The following is a 20,351-nucleotide window of genomic DNA, read 5'->3' as shown; positions in this document are numbered from 1 at the left end:
GTTTCAGATGATACCGTTCTATAAGCCAATATTGTAATGCTCGTGCCCATAGTCTGTATTTACGGACACAATAGCAAAATAGAAAAAATACCAAATCATGTAGAGCGGGTTAATACGAACAGTTTAAGACCAAAATGACGAGTCTGACAGCAGCAGTTACAGAGAGAGGGGCCACTGTTTTCTATTGTAACGTGAATTGGAGTCGATGGAGCCAGAAGGACAGCCTATGATCACTTCCTATTTTGAACGTGGTGGCTAGCAGGTTAGCCATGTCCATTTATACATACAGTTTTATGCTCTTGCCCCTCCGTCTGAGAGTATGACATCATCACATTCTAGAATCTGAAAATGACTGATTTATCTCCATGGAGAATGTTCCGTAGTATGGTTTTAACTTTCTATTTCCATGGGATCATGCAGTTGACCTTCCAAAGTTCCATATTATCACTTTAAATGTTCCTTTGTGCTTAGGTCTTGAGTGCTGCTCCACTAAATATATTCCAGGTCTATATATGTATCTGAGGCCAGTGGCAGGATGTTCTTCCTATGAATAAGGTGTATTAAGAGTCTGAGGTCAGCACTACACATCTGTTCAGTCTGTAGTGAACATGATTCAGCTCTTTCAACAGTCCTCCACAGTCCCTGCAGTGACCACACATTCCTTTCCTTTCTATGGAAACACAGTGGGATTTGTGTGGACACGGCGTGCAGGTTTTCACATGTTGGACGACACACTGATGATGTCACAGGACCCATCAAAGACCAGAGTGTGCAGTACCATGACTCAGCTTCCAGAAAGTAGAACCATCTGTGGAGGAAGTGAAGAGCAGAGGAGGAAGCCCCGAACTCCAGTTTGGCCCACAGCACCTGGATCCTGTGTCATGAGTAGTGTTACGATCATAGGCTGTATATATAAATGGACATGGCTAACCTGCTAACCACCGCATTCCAGATAGGAAGTGATCATGGGCAGGCTTCCGGCTCCATCGATTCTGGCTCCAATTCACTTTACAAACTGTGACCCCTGTCTCTGTAACTGCTGCTGTCAGGCTTGTCATTTTGGTCTTAAAATGTTCGTATTAACCCACTCTACATGATCCTAGTATTTTTATTTTGCTATTGTGTCCCTAAATCAAGATATGAACATTAATATCAGACAAATCAGGCTCCTTCTTTCCCGAGGTTGCTCCTGCAAGCGTTAGCAACGGGCAAGAAGAGGCATCAACAGCCTCGCTCTGGATTGGCTCTTTATGAGCTATGATACTCGCGGTCAAAAGTGTAAATGTGGAACTCGGCTACAATATATATAACTGCTAGCCTTGAGCTTCATTTGACTGGAGCAGAACGCTATAGGTGACATCACACTCACTTCTTTATACAGTCTATGGTTAAGATACAAAATTTCGAACTCAATTTTGATTCTAAGGAATAGCTACCACCATAATAATGAAAACATTTGTTATTTACGCTGTGATTGTCAGCATTAAGTAGTATTTTCTTTTCTATTCCCTTATATCTGTGTACTCCCTCAGTGGTCCAGGTAGGTTCATAGTGGTCCATGTGCGTACACTAGACTATGTGTCTTATACTTGTTCTTATGCAGCTCAAGATCATTCTAAAGTTATTTAGAAAAGGTTAATTTCTGTCCTATGAATGAGACTTTTTTAGTATTGAGACCTGCTCCCATGATTATCTACTTTCAAGAATAGTTTTAGTATTGATTAATATCAGATTTTTGATACTTTTGACAACCCTAGTCACGAGTGAGGGAGGATGTAGGGTGGTACAGTGTGAGTAAAGCTGCTGACCTGTTCACAATGCATCCACACAGTGATGACAGGCCCTGAAACTATGTGACCTGGATACACCCCTAAACAGTCACTCATTAGGATGCACCATGTCAACCCGAATGATTCGTGTACTACACACTGAATGATTTCGGAACAATATCAAACTGTGATCTTTCTGACAATTTTTGATTTATGTTTTAATAATGGATTCTGTTCAAAGTTCACATTTTTAACACGTCTGAAAGAATTGACAAACACATTCAAATATGAACTGACAACCTAATGCAATCACCAGATTTCAGAGCATGTCATACAGTTCTAAACTACAGGGTTAGTATTTTTTACATTTAATTTTGGGCCCAGCCCCAGTTTTACCCCTTAATCCTTTGCCTTAACCCTTCCCTTTATTTTTGTGCTTCACAAGAAGCGAAGGGGTGTCTCAATTCTCCTAAGTGGGGAGAGGTAGGGATAAGCTGAAGGACTGTACAGTGCAGAGTGACGTGGCGATAAAGAAGTGATGGGAACAGCTCACTGCACTGTCTTGTCATTTAGCTTGTTTAACTAAATAAAAGCAGCCTATCGTAACATCGTAACATGGTAACTAACCAATACTGTAATCAATACCGTAGCCTTATCATTAGAGCATGTGTCATTGTGTTATTGAGCTTGCAGAATGTCATATTACTGGATTATAATATCTAATAGGCAGAATTATTATGAATACATCATTTGACCTAAATATAATGCGTATATAATATAATATGATAGTCTAAGCTAGCAGATAATATTAGACCATATAACATAATGATATTATAATGATCATAAAAGCCTAATTAATAAGACATATTCATAAATGACAGCACACTCTGGGCTTGTTCTAAACAGAAAAATAAGAGACAAAACGAGGGCTGTTCATTTCCAAGAGCTGTGTTTCAGCCCTTCCCCTTGGCCCTCATTTTGAAAGAGCAGGGGAAAAGCTAGGGCTTGGGGGTTAAAAGAGAAATTGGATTGTTGTTTGTGGAGGAAATAATGGTACTTAAAAATGGCAGCCTTTGTGATTTCGATAATTGTGTCCATTCAAATTCCGATTTTGATTTGATTGATTCATTTTACAACTATTAGGTAATCCAATCACAAAGATATTTCCACACTACTGCAGTAAAATCTATATTTTACAAGTTTTCCTCCTATATCAAAGCCTACATTATAAATATTCTAAATGCCTGCATGTGTCTATTTCTAGAGCGAGGGTGGAGAGGTGGGGGTCCAATCTTCTTCATCCATATATTACATAACTACCTCCTCAAGACTCAAAGCATAGCACACACTGTATATGTGTCCATGACCTCTTATCTACAGGTCGCCTCCTTTTCTGATTAATGGCCCCAGTCATTATTGTCTTTGTTCCAAATTAATAGCTTTTAAGGGCACTTCTCCTGTTTTTCAGCCCATACCTCTGGCTGCTCTAATGGACTCCAGCTGCTTTCAGTGGCAAATGATTGGACTGAATTATTGATGCTGATAACAATCCTCAGAAACAAATCCGTGACTCTGGGTGCCCTTCTCCGCCCTCTTTTCATCCGCCCTCCATCTTTTCTGCCTCCCCCTGCTCCACCCCTGGCCCCTGCGTTTGCTCCTCTATGACTGGGTGATGTCATTTTGCTGGTGAAATATCGTGACATATTTGGGACAATATGAAATTTGTAAGATGGTGATTTAGTTGTTGTGAGGGAAGGGTCATTTTTTCCACCCACCAGTGGTGGAAGAAGTACTCTATGTTGTTACTTAAGTAAAAGTACAGATATGTTATGGTGTCTGGCATCTCAAATAACTTTTTACTGTTCAAGTACATTTTTGAGCAGGTACTTTAACGATAAAATCAAGTATTTTGCACAGATTATGAGGTTCTTAAAGGGCTTAAATGTAGCGATTTTGATAAAAAAATGAAAAAAAATAAATGTGTTGAATTTTGATCAACAGAAACAACTGGATTTTGGCTGTTTTTATTTGTATGTTTTTGTTTGCTCAAATTATGAATGTATTAACCCCTTCAGCCTTTTCAGCAGGTCTTAAACTATAATAAAAAATACTTTGTACTTTCTACTCCACTACATTTTTAAACTGGACAGAAAAGTAAGACACTTGCTCTCAAAGTAGTGAAGTAAAAGCAAAAAGTTTCCAAAATCTACTAAGTGAAGTACAGGTACGATACCTAAACTGTATACTTACATACAGTACTTTATTACTTTTACTTTGTTATGTCCCCCCTCTGCTACAGATATACTGTATTAGCTGCTGTTGAGGTCAATGTCAGTCTGCTGTGTACTCTCTGGATCTAATTATGAAGAGATTTGTTACCCACTAAGCATGAAGTGCCTGGTTAGCATGCTAGCTGGTGTTAGCATTACGCTCTGGTCTCTGAAATAATTAGAATGTGAATAATTAGGATGCCCGGGATGTGAGGAATAGCCTTTATTCTGTTTAAAATGTGTCTGTTTTTCACTTTTTAAGACAATAAGAATACAGTGCCTTTAATATAACCTTAAGGAATATTGTGATTTTGTGTAATTATAGGGTATTATTACAAGTTTTCTTATTTTCTAATTTCTTATTTCTAATTTTTATATTGTGATAAAAATTCGGACAATATCTCACTGCCCTATGCTCCGCCCTAAGCTCCGCCCTCCCAGCCTGTGCCAGTGTGTGGTTTGTGATATCAATCTTATAGAGTGATAGTCCCTTTGTGAGTCCCTCTGGTCCCATCTGGTCACTTCTGGCCGCTCCGCTCTGCCTCTATCTCTGCTGTCAGCTGTGCACATGCAGAAAAAACACGGTGACCCCCCACATCTGAGCTTTCATTAAGTGAGCTCCACCGCATGAGGGCCCCTGCACTGACCTTTGACCCGCAGGGCTCCACGGATGGCGCTATCTCAAATCCCAGGCCTCATCTGAAATTCGCATGGAGATTTTGCCCTGAGTTTAAAATATATTTTGGAATATTTTGGGTGAAATGGAGAAGAGATAGTCGATATGCTAAAAAGTGCAAATATCTATATATATTGGTCTATCGGCTTTATCTGTCCTGCTGTACTGATGTTTGGTTTGGACTCACCAATTTCTGCAAAATCTTTATTTTATTGTTAAGTTACAGTATATAAAAACAGTGTACAAGTTACAGTTTGATTAAGTTTTCCCCCCTTTTTAAACTTCATACCTCCCACCTGTTTTCCCCCCATATGCCCTTTTGATGGGTGTATATAAAGGAAAATTAAAATTAAAATGAAAAAAACAAACAAAAAAAACACAAAGATAAAAAAATAAAATAACAACAATAAAAACAATAAATAAAAAAATGTAAATCATTCCTAACGGACAAATATTTATATTTAAAAAAAATAAAATAATAATGCTGTATTTTAAAATTTTACAGAGATTCACAAAATTAGATTACACAGCTCCATTGTGGGTTAGTAGTAAAAACAGTGGGTGTCTAAAAATAATTTCCCTTGAGATAATTTTATAGTTAAATTATGCAGAGTAGTAAAAGGTATACATAATGTTTATGTTATTATTAATTTTAAATCACATATTTATGGGGAAATCGGTCCTATATATCAGCCAGAAATATCAGCAGAGCTCATCACCACCGGTTACTCTGGATTCAAAACAATCGGTAACGACATCGGCCATGAAAAAAAACAAAAAAAACATATCGGTCAATCTCTAAAATGGAGTCACCTTGCTCATTGTTTGAACAGCGCTGGGTCAAATCTTATGCTAGTAAACTGATTGAAACTCATTTGGAAGTCTTAGGGAGAGATTAAAATGTTCTTGTCTCTACAGATAGCTCTCCCAACAGGCTCTCTTGCAGAAATTGTAACGTTAATTGACAATCCAAGCACACACTTTGTATTACTGATTAGTCTGCAGGAGATAACAGAAAAGTAGTGAGGCTGGGGTAAGTTGAAACACACATGAAATCTCGAAAACTGTACTTTTGTTAGCCTATGACATCATGAATGGAAAGTGGACTTATGTAAATAATATAAATAAAATTTAAAAAAATTAAAAAAATGGGGAAAATATGTCACTATGGGGTGAACATCTTTTATAGTTTTTACAGGTTAACTGAAGGGCTCTGTGGTTGCATTTTTATTTAAAAAAAACTGCCACCTCTCTCTCTGTAACTGGCTCGACATTTTCATCTTAAAATATTCGTATTAACCTGCTCCTGTTTTCGTTTTTTTTTTTTTTTTCTCGCTATTGTGTCTGAACATCAAGATCAGACAAGACAAATCAGCTGCCTTCTCTCCTCGCTAGCATTAACAACAGGTTTGATTGACAGCGTTGCTAAGTGCCTGCTGCCTGCTAAACCACCGGGCGGAAAGGGGCGTTACCTTCAACCACTTCGCTCCAGATTGGCTTTTTAGTTGCTACGATACTCACAGTCAGATTTATGCAACATGGCTCCAAATTGGCCCCTATAACTGCTCTAACCTCAATGAGCTTCATTTGACTGGAGCCAAATGCTGTGGGTGACGTCACACTCAGTCTGCTTCTTTATACATGGTCTATGGATCAGAAACACTCAAAATCTCTTAAATCTCAAAATATCAAAATTTCATCAGCCTATAACATTATAAATGGAAACCAGACGTACTTAAATCCTGCCAAAATAAAAAGGGAAACATTTTGGGGGTCACTATACAATACTGTATATATTAACAGTTTAGGTACATTTCTTTCCTAAAAAATAATATAACTATGTCCCTATGGGGTGAGGTTAGGCCACAATAACAAATTTTGAAGTTCAATCGCTGAAGTAAATATAGACAATAAATGATAAATGACTGAAACAAATTTATACCACTGACACAAAAAACCAAGAGCAGATTTAAACCACAAAAACCATTCTAAATCTACAATATTGTTAAAAAAACATGAGCTGCAATAAATAAACAGCAGAGTGAAACACTTTTGTTGTCATACAAGTTATTAATTTAACCTTGTACAGCTTTAGTTTTATCCATAGCCAAAAAATAACCAAAGTAGCTCAAAGAAAAAGTGATAAATAAATAAAACATATGATAAATATGGACCCCAAAAATATATATATTTCCAGCTTTCACATACTGAACGATAAGTTGATATATTGGATATATATTTCATTATCATGACAGATTCTCAGAATTAAGAACAAAAGATACAGAGACTTTTCAGGCATCCCTGAATATCATTAAACTCTTTGTGTTTCTGAGAATACTGCTGTGTTCAGGTGACAGGAAACCAGTACGAAACCAGAGACACGCTGTGCGGTGCATTCAAACAGGTGTCACCACAAAAGCAACTATTTCTGTTGTACTTTTTGTATTGTTTGTCTTTATATTAAGATAATGCTAGTGCTAGCAGAGGTGGCTAGTATCACATTTATATGGGTAACTTTTTGAATACATACTTTTTAGAGTAGTTTTCTGACCCCATATTTTTACTTCTACTTGAAGTAACATTTAGTTTGAAGTAACAGTACTCTTGAGTATTTTTTGGTAATTTGTTTTTCTTTTTTTTGTTTATATGGTCTATGTTTATAACAAATCATTAAATAATTCACAGATTCTGGTATTTCAAAAGAAATGAACAAAGGAAGTGTGACGTCACCTTTAGCTTCATCTCCAGTCAAATGAAGCTCATCGAGGTTAGAGCAGATATACGGGCCAATTTAGAGCGGAGTTCCATGTTTGGAATTCCGACTGCAAGTATCATGGCAACCAAAGAGCCAATCTTGAGCAAAACTGTTGAAGGTAATGCCCCTTCCTCCCGCACCACTGGTTTAGCGGGGAGCAAACAGTTAGCAACGCTGTCAGTGTTGCTAACACTAGTGGGAGTGACTTTGGAGGAAAAATGGCAGCTCATTGAAATAGTAAAATAAAAACACCTACACATCTTGTAGAGTGGGTTAACTTGGAACATTTTAAGACCAAAATGATGAGCCTGACAGCAGCAGTTACAAAGAGAGAGGCGACAATTTTTCAATAGAAAGTGAATTGGAGCCAGAGTCGATGGAGCCTGAAGTGCGCCCATGATCATATCCTATTTGAAATGCCACGCCGAGCAGGTTAAGCTATGTCCATTTTTTGACTAACTTTCCTATAGGCAGATATCACACCAACCCTCATGCCCAGCTCTGTGTAGTGTGGAGGAAATCATCACCCTCCCCCCTCAAGATGCAAGAAACCCACAATATATACAGTTTATTCCAGTGGTGACGGAGGAGGCTGGATGCTTTTAGCGGTTGTTTGGGTGAGTTTGGAGCAGAGCACTCCACCGCGACAAGGCTTGAAATTCAGTTTGCATTATGTAAGCAACTGCAGCCGCTCCCTCTGCATCTCAATAGAATGTATGTGGGGCCTCAGTTGATTAGAAGCCTAATGGTGACTGGAAAGCATGAAATTACTGGCTTAGCTTTGTCAGTTTAACCACACAGACACACATACACACACATGCACACACACACACACGGCTATGACACTAGGTCATAGATAATGTTGTCATGATACTAAAATCTCAAACTCAGTTTCGATACAAAGAAATGGACTCGACTCTCAATACCGATTCCGATACCATGATGATAATAAAAAAACACGCTTTCTTTAGAAAATAGAATAAGATTTTCAACATTAAATGGTAGTACTTTCTTTTATATTCCCATGTGGCCTTATATCTGTGTAATCTCTCAGTCGCCCAGTAGGTTCCTTAGTGGTCCATAGTCTCTGTGTCTTATACTTGTTCTGATTCAGCTCAAGTTCATTCTAAATCTATTCAGGAAAGGTTCATTTCTGCCCTATGAATGTGACTTTTTTAGTATTGATACCTGCTCAAATGAGTATCTAATTTCAGTACTAGTTTTAGTACCGATTAGTAAGTGATTTTTGATACTTTTGACAATCTTATTCCAAAACTTAGAATGCTTTTGTTTAGAGATATTTAAAGGGTCTATAGTTGTCAGCGCCGCTACTCACTTAGTGTACAACCTGCTGTTTACCTCTTTATTTCATTCTCATCACCTCAGAAAAATTCCAATTTATTTGATGTTTATCTCAATTGGGAGTGACGGGAACACATCTGGCGCTAGCTGTTAACGGAATTGGGTGCCGTATTTGCTAAACAAGTCGTGTGGCTGCTCACGGTGTCATCTTCCTGAGTGTGTGTGTGTGTGTACATGTGTCTGTGTGTGGCGGTCAAGGACGGAGAGAACGCAGCATCTGCCATCTTGTAATCATTTCACCAAACAGATTTGACCGTTAGCAAAACACACGGGAGTGTAACTGAATCACAAGTGGCTCTGTTTGGCTCTATTTGGCTCTGTTTGGCTCTGTTTGGCTCTGTTTGGCTCTGTTTGGCTCTGGCAAAGGCATGTTGAAATCTTTAAATGAAGCTTTCAGAAACAAAAGTAGCTTCTTATTTTCCTAACTACGTAACTCACTTATATTTCACTACAGACCTAGAGCTTCTCATTCAGTGTTTTTGTATTTATTTCTTACTACTTTCTACATTTTATATACAGAGGCATCAAATATATGAAGTAAGATATATGGAATTATGTTGTGAAGAAAAAAGTTAAATAACTCAAAATATTTTTGGCCACTTTGAGGATATATATATATATATATATATATATATATAACTGTTTTTCTTTGCTACATATATATGACATATATACATATACTGACATATATTTGATGATCTCTGCATGTATATAAAAAGGTCCTGTATTATGCAAAACTGACTCTTTTGAACTATTTATAATTTATAATGCTGTTACCTCCTCAAAAACAGACCTGGAGTTGTGTTTTGTTTCATTCACACATGTTTATTATTAGTCTGTCTACATCAGACATGTCAGACTCAGGCCTGCGGGCCAAATTTGGCGAGATCATATCAAATATGTATTAGAGCTGGCCCGCCAGCCATGGCGCCAGGATAGTGCATGCACCACTAATACTACAAATCCCAGAATGCTTTGCAAATATGTTGGCGCCAGCACCCACCACTTCTGTTGACACTTATTTGCATCTGCTACCTGTCGCCTCACTCAAATTAAATCCACGCCTTCTAAAAAACATGCAGATGTTGTTAAATTTTTTCAATAAATATTTAGTTTGATCCACGACTTAGTCGCAGCTTTTAATTTTGGCCCTCTGAATTTGAGTTTGACACCCCTGATCTACATCTCCAAAGCTCAAAATGCTCTGTTCCACCTTGTGATGTCATGAAGCGGTAATTTTGTTCAGTAGAGATTGGCAATTCCAGGGCTGAAATCATCCAAATGATTCTAGTGAAGCTGTGTGGAGTATTACCACATGACGTCACAAGGTGGATGTGAAGGTTTTTAGTTTGAGAGAAGAACTCGGCCTAAATCTGCAGGGTTTGTGTATTAAACATGTGTGAATGAAACAAAACACAACTCCAGGTCTGTTTGCAATGAGGAAACCAGATTATAACAAATCAGAAAATAGTGTAATAAGGCCTCTGTAAAAATGCTACCGGCCAAAGCGATGAAAGCATAAAAAATTGGCTGCAGCAGTTTTCTTTAAGTGACAACAATAATGCAAAAATGTTAAATGTATCTTCAGTAAAAATGCAGTGTGACTGAATGTGCCTGTGTATTTCTGATCTTGTTCACATTCTGCAGAGCTCACATTAAAACATACATTTTGCTGTGTGGATTGGATTTGCTATTGGGATCCTGCCTTATTCATGGATATTATCAGTTCTGATGCTTTGCCCGCTGATGCAAAATTACATCATGAATTCTTTCTGGGGGAGTTTTTAGCTTGAACAATATGTGTCTGCTTCTATTTTTATCAATTGGTTATAATGTAGATTTGGGAGCTGTATCAAAAATTAATATTATAGCAGTGATTGTTCTGGATATAGGAACAATTTTAATATTTAGTCTGTTGTCTATGATTAAAACTTAAAAATGGGAGCTGATCAAAACTAAAATGATCAGAACAGTAACTCAGTTGGTAGAGTGTTTGCCCACTGATCTGAAGGTTGGCGGTTCGAATCTGGTTAAGCAGTCAGATCCAATGGCGATGTTGAATACTGTTGTTGTATCCCTTGGCAAGACACTTAAACCACCTTGGCCCTAGACACTGGTTCCTTGATGTAAAGTGCATTGAGTGCCTTGTCTATCTATATATCTTTCTTTTATGGAACAGTAAATCTCTATAGTAATTATCGTAACAGCTTTAACAACATGTCACTTTCTGTATCTGTGTATTGGCTTGTTACTGCACCAAAAGTCCCAGTTTTTCCTGATGTTTTGCCTGATGTTTTTCCTCATGTTTTTCCTGATTTAGTCCTGCTTTAGTCCTGTACAAGTCAGTGCAGAGCTGAACAGTCATGTGGCAGCTCACTCGTCACACTCACTGAACCGGAGGATGCAGCTGCTGCCGGAGACTCATCCCAGCAGTTTACACAAGTTTGTCTTGAAAGTGACTGCACGACTGCTCATATTTTCACTTTTACCACCAAAAATAAATCTAAAAAACTAAGAAGAACAGAGGAAGTTGTGGTTTTGACACATGACTTGGTCCAGTAGAAATTACTTTGCGTTGGGGTTCTCAAAAGTATCAAAAATGAGACACAAATCGATATTAAAACTAGTATCGAAACTAGATACTCATTTGAGCCATTCACAGGATAGAAATGAACCTTTCCTGAATAGCTTTAGAATGATCTTGAGCTGTATCAGGGTCTGTTGTCCTGGGTCACAGAGCGTTAGAGGCCCAGAATTGGACCCTCTTCCTATTAATTTGTATTAGAGGGGGGCCCATGTGAGACTTCTTGCCCTGGGCTCCAAAATTTCTGTTGATGTCCCTGCTTATCCATAACAATTTCCACTAGATTGTAGTTGTTTTCACCGATAACAGTTGTTTAAACATGAAAGTTATTCATTACGTTTCCAAATATCGTCCCATGCCTATATCAGAGCAAATATAAGCCACATAGACCAGTATACACCATGGACCACTATAGAACATACTGGACGACTGAGGGATTACACAGATATAAGGCCACATTGGGAATATAAAAGAAAGTACCACTATTTAATGCTGAAAATTGCATTCTGTCTAAAGGCAACAGTAGTTTAGATAACTTTAAAATGTGACGATGACATAACAGTTCTTTATTTCTCACTGGCAAAAGAACATACACATATATTTGAATACATTATCAGGTGAGAGGTGGGAGTGAATGTGTTTACACTGCATTCATTCTCACATATAGAAAAAAAACACTGAGGCTCTCATGCCATTTAACTACTAGCACCTGTTGGGAGCGTTTTCATTCAAGATTTGATCACAAATCTTGAATGATTAGATTTAAATGTTTTTTGTATTTTTTTAATCTGTACTAAACTTCAGAGTTTTATATTTTACTGTAGCTCAAAGGATTTGTTCACTGATCCGAAGGTTGGCGGTTCGAATCCCGCTCTCAACGTAAACATCATTGGTATAGCAGTCAGATCCACTGACTCACAGGTTGGCGGTGCAATGAATGCTGTCGTTGCGTTCTTAGGCAAGACACGTAACCCACCTCGCCCCCAGTGTCTGCGTACACTAGTGTATGAGTGTGTGTGAGTGGGTGAGTGGTTTCTTAATGTAAAGTGCTTTGACAGCCTTGAAGGTAGAAAAGCACTACATAAAAAAACTGAACTAGTTCATTTTAGAGGTTTTGCAGTAGTTTAAAGTTATTCCTCACTTACCTTATGCATTCAGAGCACCCTAATTATTCACAGCAATGAGTTTATAAGCACTTTTCACAACTTTAAAAGACCAGAGTGAATATCTGTTTTCACCCTGATGGCAAAACTCCAGACAATAAAACACTTAATAATTAGATGCAGACAGCACACAGCTTACTTATCTTGACCTCAGGAGCTCCTTGTATCTGTACTGGGGCAAGACATTTTGCTCAAACACATGGAAACACTTGGGTACAGGGGTTTTAAAGCTGTACTATGAAAAGTTTCTTGCGGGGAGTCTGCTACCTGTTTGACTTTATATTATTAGAGATGCTATTGCTTCAGGTGACACCGCCAGGTGAAAATACAGGTCAGATCTGTGGAGAAGGAAGCGTAGTGGAAGATTCCAGACAAAGCAACGACATCTCCATGGCAACAAGCAGGTGGCAGACTCTCCACCGGAAAAGTTACATAGCCCGCCTTTAACACTTTTATTTCTTAGACAGCTCAAATGCATTCTAGCTTCGCTCCATCTTTAGTAGTTGTAGAGCTTAAGTGATGTGCATGCTACAACTCTTTATACACTAATCTCTACATCGATTGAAAGAGTCAGCACTTGACGAAAATGTATCCTTTAAAATACATATCTCAGAATGATGTAACAGTTTAAAATCAAAACGATCATTTTATTGTAGAAATAAATCTCGTATCCCATTGCATTACAGAAAAGAAATAGTTCAAGCAGCCTTTCTTTCTGTACTGGATTATGGAGATATAATATACATGCAGACTTCAGCCTTTACTTTGAGACCTTCAGACACACTTTTTAACTCAGCCCTTTGTTTCATAACAGGTGATGAATTTAAAACCCATCACTTTACACTCTATGAAAAAGTAGGTTGTCCATCGCTATCTGTCAAAAGAGAATGACACTGTATAAAATGGATTTATAAGGGACTACTTCATAGCTTGAATATTTCACTTGTTTGATGAACTTTGATCAGGGAACTTTTAACTCAAGATCTCATTATCTACATCTAGAAACTGACCACACTCGAACTGAAAAGGGAATAAAACTTTGGTTATTTTGCTTCCCAGAAATGGAATCCATTTCAAGGACTTGCAATACTTACTTACTTTCATTTGGTTTCATTTGGTGAAACTAATGCACATTTAAAGAGCTCATATTACGTTATATTCTGATGTATGTTATAATGTTGTTTCATCACAAACATACCTGAAGCTGTGCATATTTAGGCTGACTTGTTCTCTCAGAAAAAAACCCACAGAAAACACTACATTCCATGTCCCACCTTGTGATGTCATGTGGTAATACAGGAAGTGCTCCATTGTGTTTTTAAACTCCATACACCTTCACTAGAATCATTTGGATAATTTCAGCTCTGGAATTGGCAATCTCTACTGAACTACATGTAAAAGGTAGATGTTAACTTGAAAACTACCACTTCATGACATCACAAGGTGGGACAGAGTATTTTGAGCTTTGAAGAAGTAGACAGACTAATAATAAAGTGTTACTCAAACATGTGTGAATGAAACAAAATACAATTCCAGGTATGTTTTTGAGCAGATAACAACAATATAATGTCTTAAACCTCACAATTTTGTGTAATATAGGACCTTCGATAATCTGGTGTTAAACATTTCTAAACAAACCTGCTCCTATTTTTAATATTTTAAATGAACCTATGCAGTTTTTGTTTGTTTTTTGTTTTTATTGTTCTGTATTTGAACAGGACATGAAAAAGAGTCTGTTTTTCTCAGTGGGCTGTCCCTCTAGAGATAAAGATAAATGAAATATAGTGTTTGTGTACACTGGTGTATGAATGTGTGTGTGACTGGGTGAGTGGGTCCTTGATGTAAAGAGCTTTAATTGCCTTGAAGGTGGAAAAGCGCTGTATAAAAATGTGTATAAAATGTATTTATAAAGGACTACTTGTTCTGTATTTTAACAGGACGCCCGTGGGAAAAGACTCTGGTTCTGTCATTGGCCTCTCCCTGTATAAATATAAATGAAACGAAATATATAGAACTACTTAACAACTGTAAAAAAGTTGTCATTTTAACATGTAGTATCCATATTGACCAAACTGGTGTACTCAGTAACCCTACATTTTTCATCTGAAGTATATGTGATGCTTGTCTCAGGGGAAGAGGATAGCAGGATGTGACCACTTTGCCAAGATAAAAGTCAGTATTTACGACCTCAATAATCCTTGTTGTTCCTGGCCAACAGTAGAACTTTTGTACTGCCTGAGGCTCCAGGATATAAGTTATTACTAGTTCATTTCCTCCATTACGTCACATTGTGTCTTAAAACATGCCAGACTCAGAAGACTTCATGCCCCTCGGAAATTTCATTCTCGTCTTTCATGATGCCAATTTACTCCAATGTAATATCAGTTTGTAAGTATTGAGAAGTAGCAGAATAAGCTTTCAGTGAACATATTGTTGATGGTTTGGTTAAGTTAAGGCTAAAATTCATTTTAATGTTCCATCCCCGTCACTTCAGTTTAGTGTTGTCATGATACTAAAATATTGATTTCGATACTAAGAGACTCTGACACCACTATCATAATAAAATCTTTCTTTAGACAATATAATGTGATTTTCAACATTAAATGGTAGTACTTTATTTTATATTCTCATGTGGCCTTATATTTGTGTAATCCCTCAGTCGTCCAGGTAGGTTCCATAGTGGTCTATGGGTGTGTACTATAGTCTGTATATATAAATGGACATGGCAACCTTGCTAGCCGCTGCTTTTCAAATAGGAACTGATCATGGGTGTGCTTCCGGTCCATCGACTTTGGCTCCAATTCACTTTACATTAGAAAACTGTCACCCTTCTCTCTGTACTTCTGCTGTCAGCCTCATTATTTTGGTCTTTAAATCTTCTTATTAACGCGCTCCACATGATCCTGTTGTTTTTGTCCATGATTCAAGATATGACCAATCAGGCGCCTTCTTTCCCCAAGGTCACTCCTGCTAGCGTTAGCAACAGGCTTGATTGACAATGTTGCTAAACTCCCTGTTAAAACATTGGTGCGGACGGGAAGGGTTTGACCAATACCTATAGAATGAATCCATACATTTGAACATCCTATCAGAACACAACCATAGTTAGAAATACTTTGTGGCAGAATCCTGTTGCTGTTATATTATGGAGTTTAGAAACATTCAGGTCTGTATTATTATGATTAGAACGATTTATACGGAGCACATCTGGGAGTGACTGGACAATTGAATCAGCCTTTTGCACTTATGAAGATGCTGTTAGTAAGTCTGTTTACATAGTTGAAATAATTTTGAGAGCTTTTGCCAGTGCCACATCAGCTTTTAGACATTTAATAGATGCACAGGGAATGTCTTTGTCAGCCAAGAATTTCTCCAGCCAACTACAGCCCTGGAAATGTCATCTAGAGTACTGAAGACTCTAATGTTAACTTGTATAGTGTTGTTAAAGGGCCTATATTATACAAAATGGACTCTTGTGAGATTTTAGTCATATTATAATGCTGTTACCTCCTCAGAAACATACCTGGAGTTATGGTTTGTTTCATTCACACATTTGAGTAAACTTTTAGTATTAGTCTGTCTACATCTACAAAGCTGACAATGCAAGATATCTGTTCAGCCAATATCCCATTTTAGTCTATAAATTGGTGTTTATAAGACATTTTTCTGGCCAATGTTGTCCCAGAACATCTCATAATATTAAATTTTTTTTAACCATATGCTGTTTGTGTTTAAAGAAAATAAATGAGTCTCTGCTCTAGTTAGTTGGTATTGGGTATTGGCAGATACTTAAAGACAAATTATCAGAACAGAAAAAGCTGGACTGTTGCATCCCCAGTTTTACAGGTTAACAGCCCCTTTTAAGTTCACTAGAGTTTGGCAAGTCCAGGGCTGAAATCATCCAAATAATTCAAGTGAAGGTGCATGGAGTTTAAAAACACAGTGGAGCACTTCCTGTATTACCACATGACATCACAAGGTGGACCAGAGTGTTTTCCCTTTGAGAGTTAAACATGTGTGAATGAAACAAAACACAACTCCAGGTCTGTTTGTGATGAGGAAACAACATCATAACATGGATCAGAAAACAGTGTAATATGGGCCCTTTAAACATCTGCTGTATCTCCCATGTGTTTCTTCGCTTTTCTTTGAAAATGACATCATCATTATTCCTCCGTCACCTTAAATGCCATATTTAGCCTAAACCATTAGCACAAACGTGTCGCGTGGCTGCTCCTTGACACCATTGAACGCTGAGGAGCTTTGTACCAGTTTGATAGAAGTATTTGAAGTTTGCCTGGAGCTCCAAACCCCTTTTATAAAGCTGGTTATCAGCGCCCCGCAGCCTGCACACCCACTCTGTCCCTACGCCCATACCTCCTCCAAAGTCACCCCACACCTCCACTATATACTGTGTGTAGTGTTTACAGTCTAATCTCACAAGGAGTGCCAACCGAATCCCGTTCCCGAAGGAGAGGAAGAGTCCCAATCACCTCCACTTCACAAAGCGGTGCTGAGAAAGGACTCCTGGAGTGTCCTTCCTACTTCCTCGGGATTAAAGAATACTTTCAGACTTATATGAGGCCGGAGTGTGCCTCCACTGCACTGTCCCTATCTCAGCTATTTCCAGCGCTAATCTCACGACACAGCACTCCATCAAAGTTCTGCTCTTCACTGAGGAGATTTACCCAGCCAGTCGAGGGAGACTTGAGCTTTTATTGACTTTTTATACTCTTTGTGGATTATTAATGTAATTTATATGCAAATGAATATGTTACATTGTTGTTGCAAGTCAGAACTGAGGAGAATAAATGAGTTTAATGAAAGTAGAATTATTGAGCAGAAGCAGGCTGTCGGAGTGGACAGTTTGACCACGGTTCAAAGGTTTGTGGTTTCTAACTGAAGCAAATTTTTGTTTAATATTTCCCATTTTGTTATCTCATCAAATTACACTGTGCTGGATGTAATAAGTCATGGATCTTGGTGAACCGTCTTGATCAAATCAGGCCTGTGAAGCACGGACATTTTTATGATCTCTTTTATATGTGGAATAAAAATAAGTAATTATGGTGAGGTCAGAGCATAGACTCTATGAAGAAGTGAACTAAGTGAGTGTGACGTCATCCATAGCATTCAGCTCCAGTCAAATGAAGCTCATCGAGGCTAGCGGTTATTGGAGCCAAGTTCCATATTAGGAATTTCAATCGCAAGTATCATAGCAACCAAAGAGCGCATCCAGAGTGAGGGTGTTAAAGGTAATGCCCCTTCCCACCTCCACCACTGCTTTAGCAGGGAGTGGGCGCTTAGCAACGTTGTCAAAGCTGTTGCTAACACTAGCCAGAGTGAGCTGCGCCTGATTTATCTGTTATTAATGTTCATATCTTGTTTTTTAAGAACACAATAGCGAAATAAAAATACAAGGATCATGTAGAGCAGGTTGATACAAACATTTTAAGACCAAAAAGACGAGTCTGACAGCAGCAGTTAAGGCGAGAGGGGGGACAGTTTTTCAATAGAAAGTGAAATGGAGCCAAAGTCGATGCGTACCCATGCTCACTTCCTAGTGGATGCGACGGCTAGCAGGTTAGCTATGTCCATTTATATATACAGTCTATGAGTCAGAGCCAGTTCTTTAAATGTATTAGTGGTTTTCAGACTCTATAATGTGATGATGTTATACTCCCAGATGGAGACAAGAGCCAGATTTCCCCATTGATCACATTGTGCTGTGCCTTGAAATATCCAAAAAGTAAATTCACAAATGTTGAACCTGATCATTTCTATAAGTGACTAGACCCAATAACTCACTATTTAACAACAAAAAACTTTATCACTTTTCTGGTGACATTTCCAACAGTTTCAGGTAAACTATGGCAATAGTGAACAGATGAAACATTAACAAACCACACATGACTACGACTCTGGAAGGCTGCAAGCTGGTGCTCAGTCAATCATAAAAGATTTCAGAAACATCAAAAAATCGTTAATTAATAAATTGACAAACATAATACCATAGAATACACCATAGTAAGCCATTCATTTTGACTTCTATTAAAGGTCGTGGGTGTGGGTGTGTGGGTGTGTGGGTGTGTGGGTGTGTGGGTGTGTGGGTGTGTGGGTGTGTGGGTGTGTGGGTGTGGGGGTGTGGGTGGATCTGGGAGCTCTATTGACCCACTGTTGTGTTTATTGTGTACAGGAGGAACCTGACCAAGCTGTCCCTGATCTTCAGCCACATGCTGGCCGAAATCAAAGCCCTGTTCCCTTTAGGACAGTTCCAGGGCGACACGTTCAGGATCACCAAGGCCGACGCCGCAGACTTCTGGAGGAGATTCTTTGGAGACAAGTAGGTTTCTCACACCAACGAACAATATCACATTTTGACAGAAAAATATGTATTCAGAAATGATCATGTCAAAGGCGTTGTTGTGAATTCTCATTGGGTGATCACACTACAATTATCACTGAATGTGTTCTCTCATGGTGGATAAAAGGCGGTAGTAGCTCAGTTGGGAGAGTGTTTGTCCACTGATCTGAAGGTTGGTTGTTCAAAGAGCGGTCCAATCCCCTGACCCATATTTTGGCCTGTCATGATAATTACTATATCTACTACAATAATTTTTGGGTGTCAGTTTTTATCGTGGTGACTTCATTTGAGCTGTAGAGGGTCAAATACATAACTTCTATGAAACTTCTAAGTATTTAAGTATTTTTTATTGCACTTTGAGTTGTATTTTGAGGATAGATATCTTCTTTAGGGTGATTGTGTCATTGGCATAAATTAGTTTCCATATCATCGTTTGCTGTTGTGTCCTTGGTCAAGACACTGAACCCACCTCACCCCCAGAGTCTGTGTACACTGATGTATGAATGTGTGTGGTTTCTTGATGTAAAGCGCTTGGTGAGATTTGAAGGTGGAAAAGTGCTGTATAAAAATATATTTAGCATAATTATATTGCTGGATTATTCACTGTTGATGTCACTGTGTTAAATAGAGACATGTAAATGCATTGACAGTCAGGTTGTGTCTAAAGGCAGTATGTGGTACGTCTCGTGGGCTTTTATATTAAAGACGCTATCAGTTTCACTATCAGTGGTTGAAGCGTTTCCAGGCTGCTTCATTTGAATGACATGAAAGAGTGAGGCTGAGGCTAGACTACACCACACACACATTTGGGTGTCTGCGCTTCTTGGGGACGTTACATTTACTTACTTTCTTTTCGTGGAAACTGATGCTAACCTTAAAAGTTCACAATGTAGCTTTTCTGGTGGAGGATATGTCATCTGCTTGTCTCCATAGAGATGTTATTGCCTATTACTACATTTGAAATTCCCCAGTATGGCATTACATTTTATTTTCCCTGCATTTATTCAGTGACAGATGTTTTTATGGATCAAAAATATGTACAAAAGCATGTGTTCTATGTAAGTGGTGTCGCCTCTCCAGATATTTAACCCATAACTTACCTTTTTGGCATCACCTGCTTGTCTTTTATTTAAAACCATATTTTAGAACATCCCAGGGAAAGCCTTTACATCACCATAGAGACAAGAAGATGGCCAATCCTCTGTCATAATTTTTACTTAGTGCACCACTACTTAACCTAAGCTAACCCTAACCTTTTTTTAATCCACATCTGAACTTTAAACCACGTTGTTGATCTGGGGACCTGATTTTTGTCCCCATAAAGTAGGTAGGTCCCCTTAAAGTGAGTGTGTATACAGATTTTAGTCCCCACAATGTGATACCCTCCCACACACACATACATAGACGT

The 20,351-nt window shown here is 38.3% G+C and overlaps 1 protein-coding gene across 2 annotated transcripts in view; it reads left to right on the top strand.

The window, feature by feature from the left end:
- Positions 1-20,351, top strand: part of cblb (Cbl proto-oncogene B, E3 ubiquitin protein ligase) — a 125,375-nt gene that overhangs the window by 16,741 nt on the left and 88,283 nt on the right. For both annotated transcript variants that reach the window (XM_055226843.1, XM_033978491.2), the window contains exon 4: positions 18,776-18,922. In XM_055226843.1, coding sequence (XP_055082818.1) covers positions 18,776-18,922 — 147 coding nt within the window. The remainder of the gene's footprint in view (positions 1-18,775; positions 18,923-20,351) is intronic.

Source organism: Periophthalmus magnuspinnatus, chromosome 14 (genome assembly GCF_009829125.3).
Source record: "Periophthalmus magnuspinnatus isolate fPerMag1 chromosome 14, fPerMag1.2.pri, whole genome shotgun sequence".
NCBI classification, from domain to species: Eukaryota; Metazoa; Chordata; class Actinopteri; order Gobiiformes; family Gobiidae; genus Periophthalmus; species Periophthalmus magnuspinnatus.
This window is presented reverse-complemented; position numbering and strand designations above follow the sequence as displayed.